General features: G+C 37.0%; 1 protein-coding gene across 1 annotated transcript in view; it reads left to right on the forward strand.

The window, feature by feature from the left end:
* Positions 1–2,356, forward strand: part of LOC111865299 (1-acyl-sn-glycerol-3-phosphate acyltransferase alpha) — a 9,463-nt gene extending 7,107 nt beyond the window's left edge. The window contains exon 5 of the mRNA XM_023853199.2: positions 293–2,356. Within this exon, the coding sequence (XP_023708967.2) occupies positions 293–456 (164 nt within the window). The 3' untranslated portion in view covers positions 457–2,356. The remainder of the gene's footprint in view (positions 1–292) is intronic.
* The last annotated feature ends 5,289 nt before the right edge of the window (positions 2,357–7,645 follow it).

A 7,645-nucleotide genomic window follows, 5' to 3' on the forward strand; every position in this document is an offset into this window, starting at 1 on the left:
GCGGCGCGCACTTGATTGTACGCACTGCACTATTCATGTACTGTATTTTCGTTGAGGAACTGAAAGAATTGTTGGTCTCCAAGCCAAAAGTTGAACCTGGAACATTGAGGCATTTTAACAACTCAGTCACACCATTTAGTTTAAAGGAAGTTATATATGATAAATTATTCCCAGAAGATTCTGTTGTGGTCATTATCCCTCAGTTTGCATTCTGACTTTCTGTGGTTACACCAACCACTGAATTCTGCAGGATGTGGACAAAAAGTATCAGCATTCCTCTCTTGTTATGCAGGTAACATAATAATCACTACGCTTCCTCCCATCAAAACAGAAGGACTCTGCAAAAGTGATGTGGAGGATCTGATGAATCGCACACGGGCCACGATGCTGGAAGCATTCACCGTCACATCAAAGGAAGTACAAGCAGCAGCATTAATGAAAACCCCGAGCTATTAAGTGCAGTAACTTGCGAGGAGGAAAGTGGTGTGTCAGTGCATGATCACAGTGAAGATAATGTCATATGTTTAACCTTTATCGTCTGGATGTAGAGCTGTCTCTACTACAGAACTGGAAACCAGATTTAAACTTAGTGGTAATGGGATTTATATTGTAAACAGTGTATGAGCAGGCCTGCTGAGGCCTCCTGTACCAGTGTGTTTACCATCACAGTTGCGTGACCCACGGACAATAAATGTTAAATGCAATGAATTTACATGTAATGACCGAGTGTGAGTAACTTCTCAGTGGGGACTTTCTGTGTTGAAAGGATGTCATGTTAATATGAACCATTAAATTCACATAACGGTAGTTATTTATCCCTGGGCAGATACTTAGCTAAATAAGTTCATGGCAGAGGGTTATTTCTGAAACTTGGGAGTTATTTAGATGATCAGAAAATTCCCTGCCTTTATTGAACCCGAAGGTTCATAATCATGTTCACCATCCTCAGCCATCTGAATCTTATAGTTTGAGATGAGCACGGGGCTAATGATCCCTCACTCTAATGAGATTTATATGGCTCATCATTGTTGATTGCACTGTGATAAACGTTACAACAAAGGTTTTAGTCTTACTCTATTCCACAAGTGATGATAACAAATGAGACCTTTGTTAGAAATATTCTTTATATCAGGTTTTTATAGTATGAACTAAACCATTTTTAAACAGCACATTTCAGTTTTGGTTGCATAAGAAGGAGAGTGAATCTAAGTGGGATTAAAATGTCCTATGATGGACGCTATGGATTTTGCATCAGGTTCTCCTATAAAAAATTTAATATGTGAATGTAATACACAAAGTGAGTCTGTTGGAAAACTAGCCAGGAAATCCACTCCCCTCCATTTAATTACCTTGAAAACCATAATGTTTGTGGGAAAATTGTATTGGACATAAAATAGTGTCATTTTTCTCAGTAATTTTGTTTGAAACATTTTTTTACTATGATAAATGTGTAAAGAGTTGCACTAAAGATGCACACAGAAATCATTATTGAGTTTGACATAAAATGAACATTATTGTTGCCTGATTTTAATCAAAACTGAAATGTGTTAAAAAATTTAGTAAATTTCATGAAAAGATGTGTTCACTTATTCTCTAGTTGTTATATATATATATATATAGACAGACATGGCAAAGCTGAATAGCTCATTTTGTGCTTCACTGAATTTTACATTCTCACAGTGTGACTATGAATAGTGCTTCTGGGGTCACATCTCAAAGCACATTTTGTACTAATGTTCATAACTTATTTTTAGTCCTGGCTGCATAAGATCCAAAAATGAGACTATGAAGTTTTGTTTAGTATAGTCTTAGGGAAAGAATTTATTTAATTATATTCAGGTACTTTACTGCAGTTACAAATTATATTTTAAAGGCATTTTTTCCACTTGCTTTTGGCAGTTGCCCATGTTATTAGTTAGTGGCATACTGTATAAAATTTTCAAGACATTGATGTGTCATTCCATGCTGAAGGTTAATATTTTCAGTATTCTGCTGCCCTTTTTTATAAGTTAATTGAAACAGTATTTCATAAGATACTACCTATAATTGTGATTGGTGCTTGCTGGTTGTTAGTTGCCAGACATTTTTGTCAACTATGGGCATCTCTAGCTTGAAAATGAAAGGTAAATGTAAAGTTGTCCCTGTGCTTAACTAATTAAGCACTATACCATGAAGATGTATGGGGGAGTGGATATGTAGATCCACGTTTTCTTGACCTTGGCACTAGCTGGAGGTAAGTGGTCAGCTTCTCGCCACAGCCACTTTATTCCCAGTACAAGAGCTTCTGGTATCCATTGGATAGGAGGCTGTGTGGGCACCAGAGCCAGTCTGGACTACATGGAGAAGAGAAAATCCTTTACCCTACTGGGACTCAAACTCCGACCCCATGGTCATCCAGCCCATAGCTAGTCGCTATACTGACTATGCTATCCCGGTTTCTCTAGCATGAAAATAGCACATTTTGATATAATTTTGTACAGCCATTATTAAGGAAATCCTGTAAGTTCTGATAGTGGTAATTATCCTTTTTTAATAAAACTTTTACACAATGAATGAGACACATTAAGTAGAAGAAGAGTGAACCCTGGAAGTATATACTGCTGAAAACCTAAAACTTTGAATGTAAGCACTGGATGGCTGTACCCAAGACTTGCAACCGGATATTGGGAAATAGGACTGAGAGGTATCAGGATCAAATCTTGGCTGAAGCAGTTATCCTGACTCTGGTTTCTACGATGTTATTCAGTTCATTCAGGTGAAATCTGAGACAGTACCTCAGATTAGACAAAGACTACCTTTTACTTTGCTTTATATTTTTTTAGATTAATTGGAAATTGTAAACAATCAGTATAGTCATTAATATTTTTTCTCTGCTGTGATTACAGAGATGTTTGACAAAAAAACTCACTTCATTGATGAATAAAAGTTTAAGGATTTGCTACATTAGCAGCTGAAGTTCAGACTTACATGGTCATAAGTATCCTTAATCAAGTGCCATATTCTGTTCCTTTGATTTAATCTGATTTATTGACAGTATTATTTATGTTATTTTTCATTTTGCCTCAATTTATTTAATAAGGGTTACGGATAATATGTTAGTAAATATTAGAATTGTGTTAAAGTGTGTTATAGAATTCTGAGTGCATTAATTTAATTTCATCTTAATTGCTTATCTCATAAGGAGTGACATTTAAAACTAAATGAGAATGTATTCTTGACAGGATTTATGGAAGGTGAATAAATGAAATGAAATATGTTTCATGTAAAATGAATAACACTTGTAAAATAATGTTTGTCAAATAAGTGTGTTTCTTTATTTACTGTCGTTATTTATTAATTTTTCTTCGTTATAGCTCACATGTTTGGTAGCGACATGCATTTCTAGAAAAATGGTCTGTTCCTGCAGACTGCAATACTTCTTATAATTTACATTAAAAAATTAATGTTTTACAAGAAGGTGAACTTCATGTGCATGAATATTAGCAAAGAAGTACATCCAGATACAACTTATTGAAGTAAATACATCTTAAATGTATTGTAACATGTCTAGCTAAGCAACAGCTCGATAAACATCTTACTGAAGCGCGTGACAAAAGTACATGATCATTGCTAGGCAACGACTCAGTATACATGTTCCAGCAACCACACAACAATAGGAGCTGTGTTCTTTGTGACTAATTGCTAGGTTATGCAACTTTTCTGACAACAGAAGCGCTATTTCCTGTGTGGTCCATGCAGCCAAGATGGACGCCACCCAGGCAGTGCTGGCCAACATGAACACTGAGATGAAGGCCTGGTGAGAAGAGATGAAGGCCTGCCAAGAAACAGTGGTGGTCTATCCAGAAAAAATGGAGGCAGAGCCAGTTGAAATGAAGTCTGTAGCGATGCACGAGGAATTCCATAAAAAAGATGCCACAGTGAAACCTGTCAGAGGACAGGAAGTGGCACAGGGGCCTGAATCTGGCCACAGAACACCGCCAGGAACCAAGGGAATAGACCCGGGTAAATGGTGGATCCCAGAAGAAGTTGGCTGCTGCCTGTAGGAAGGTGTCCCATCGTGCAAGAGTGGCATGGTGCAAGAGGAACATTGTCACAAATAATTGGATCAGGCACATGGCTGAGCGAGGAACCTGGAGAGCAGAGATTCTCAGAAAGAAACTACAGACACACCATGGAGAAAGAAGAGTAAGGCAGGGCATAGGTGGCAGACAGTTGTTATTTATCAAGAAGGAGTGGACAACCATGATCGGCATCAGAGGTTGGAGCTCAGGACAGCGACCACATCTAGAGAGTGGAGAAACACTCTACATGACCCTAAGAAAGACCCTATATGAGATCGACAGCATGAAGTTCGTGAAGCAAAAAGCCAGAACTTATGCCTCATGGCAGAAAATCAAGGACTGGGCATTGTGGAGGGGTTGTCCCCCTCCGAAACGGAACCTACTAGCAGTGTTAGCGTAAGAAGAGCCAGAAATGTGGGAGCACCAGCCACTCTAGGTAATTTCACCCCCACCAATTCGAAAAAGGAAGAAGACCTTTGGATGATGGTAATACACCTGGATCTACTGGCACCTTGGCAGGGAGCCGCTCAGGCGAATGGCCTTAAGGAGGGAGCAATGGTAGCGCTTGGAGAATGAGCATCACAGGGGAGAAAAAAAACACACAGCCATTGGAAGGACAGTGAGACCGACTGCAGACGTTGAAAGCACAGCCCCTGGAAAGGAAGGAAAGGTGATACACTGTTAGGCTATTTGGAATGAATAGCCTTAAGGAGGGAGCAATGTAAAATATATAGCAAGGCAACAGCACGATAAACACCTTCTCACTTAAGCTCATGACAACAATACATGATCATTGCTAGGCAGCAACTCAGTATACACATTCCAGGAACCACACAACAGTAGGAGCTGTGTTCTCTGTGACAACTACTCAACTATTCTGACAACAGAAGATATTTTCTGTGTTGTCCGTGCCATGGCTGTATAACAAAGTTCCAGAATGTTTGGCAACTTAGTGTGGTCCAGCTTATGACCGTTCAAATGAATAAGTTTTCATTTTAGCTTAAGATATGTAAGTTAGGCATGATCTGCTCTGTAAAGCCTGTACTGACAGAGGACTTGTGTATAGTGCAAAAGGAAGAATTTTCGATAACTTGTGATATGTGCGAAATATACGCTTGCCGAAAGGTCAAGTGTATTCAAAAGAGACAAACCCATCTTCTCGTCAGAGAAGATTTTACATAAGGACTATTACCCCAAGAGTTCAGCTGGGAAAAAAAAAATCTCTGGTTGTGGGCCTCAAGGGGCCTGACGCCAAGACGAACTGATTGGTGATAAACTGCCAGTTGTAAGATAACTCTGACTCTGACTCTGGCAACTCAGTTGAGTTCCAAGGTTCCAAGGCAATTGAACAAGAAATAGCAAGAAGACTTTATAGTGATTTGAAGTGCTAGTTTCTGTGTTGAGATCTGTTGCCAGGAGACGACTAGTGGATACTAAGAATCCTAGTGCATGTGCAATAGTGGGCTGGAAAGTGTGTAAATCAGTGACAGTGTTGTATTGATTGTAATGAAGAGAGATTGTAACCAAAGTGCCAATAAATCCAATCATCCAATCTTGGAACACCTTATATTTGTCACGTGTCCCTCCTACATGTGACAGTATAACAGCAGTGTAATCTCCATTTCCTGTAAAAGCGTACAACAGTTTAGTAGTGAGACTGGCATTACTTGGATATGCTCACAGCTACCATACGCCTGTCATGAATCTGAATGAATGCAAAAGCATGCACAGATCCAGTGCTCATGAATCAAAATAAATGACTTTAAACTATTTTTAGCTTACTCTTATTAAATAAACATAGGTTCTGCTACTCATACTGTTACATACTGCCAGGCAAAAATAAGGACTACATAGAACTATACTTAATTCACCACTTTATGAGGTATGTGTACACTTGTATATTCCATTTTATGAATTATGTCTTAAACTCTGAAAGAAACAAAATCTACTTCTGTAGCCCATGTAGGTTAGATTTTCTAAACTTATCCTACTATCAGATACTAACTTAAGTGCAAATAAAATGCATCCAGTATTCAGATTATAATATATTCCAGAAACTATTCTGCACATGTGCAACAATAACTAAATTACAATGGTAAATGCAGATAAAATAATTCCTTAGACAGGAATTTTAAATTATGTAAAACATTTTTATTGTACGTAAAGGTATCTAGTGAACCTGTTAATATGCACGCCACATTTCCAGAATGAAAGAATCACAGATATAGTTTGAATGACTGTTGTAGCAAATGTTATCATGTCAGTTATATGATATTTACTTTTCTTGTAATGTGTTATTTGCAGTTAGAAATAGGAGTGTCATTATATTTTTTGGGACTGCTTTAAATTTTATATATACACACATTATTTTAATTAATGTTTATTTTAGCTGTATTTTGTGTAAAGTATATTTTTAGCCATTCTTTATTCCTAACACAGTTGTATATATAATTTTGAATATATAATATAAGGAGTTTTTAAAAGGAGAATCTAAAACTATGCAAATATTCATTTTTTGGTCAAAAATGCTAATATTAAATCACTTGAAAAACTTAATCAAAAGTAATAATTCCAGGTTGTCCTCATATCAAAATTTGGATGCTGAGAATAAAGTAGAAAACAAAAGGAAGAAACAATTATATTTCTTGATTTGAGGCAAAAGAAGGATCATATGAGGTTAAACACATTTAAAGAAATCATGCTTATGTGATTTAATTATACACTTCATAAATTTTTAGATCTTTAAGGACAAAATGCATAAATGTGGAAAAGAAGAGCATTTGCCTTGATTTCTAAGATACCTTATTTAACTCCCAGATAAGAAACAATATAATTTTGAGTGGGAGTTTTCTTGAATTTTCTACGTCACTCGATGAAATCTGACATTGTAACTCAATTCAGATAGTAATCTGGGACACATAAATAAGACAACACTTCTGGTAGAGAAAGAACTTGGGTGAGCAGTCTAGTATTATTACACTGGTATTTGCATAGACATTATGTGTACCCACATTCAAGATATATCAGTCCATTTGACATTTGTAGTGACTCATATATGTGATTTTTCATTTATCTGAAGTAAAAGCTGCATTGGTTATATGGCATGAGGTTACAGTACAAGGTGATAATAAATTAATTGGAAAGGACTTGAGAGGAAGCTGTCATTTTAATGTTAAAGCAGGTGGTTTTTATCCTTTTTAATCTTTCATCCTTGATATGTTTCGGTCTGAGACCATCTTCAGAAGGACATATCAGTACAAGTGGAAACTACTATTACAACGTGATTGGTAGTAACAGTAATAGTAGTTTCTGCTTGTATTGATATGTCCTTCTGAAGATGGTCTCTAAGACTGAAACATGTCAGGGATTAAAGATTAAAAAGGATAAAAAACAATTATTAATCACACTGGACCGAGTTGATAGTCTTTCATAATTCAATTGGGATAGCCAGTCTTCAGGCCCCAATTGCAGCCCAAGTTTAAACATGGGGTGGTGACCGCAACATGAAGACATATGGGGCAGAACCTAAACAGAAGCGTCCATTCTCAAATTTCTGTACTGTTTAATGTGTCTTTCTTTCTTTC

This window comes from Cryptotermes secundus, unplaced genomic scaffold (genome assembly GCF_002891405.2).
Source record: "Cryptotermes secundus unplaced genomic scaffold, Csec_1.0 scaffold3139, whole genome shotgun sequence".
Classification (NCBI taxonomy): Eukaryota; Metazoa; Arthropoda; class Insecta; order Blattodea; family Kalotermitidae; genus Cryptotermes; species Cryptotermes secundus.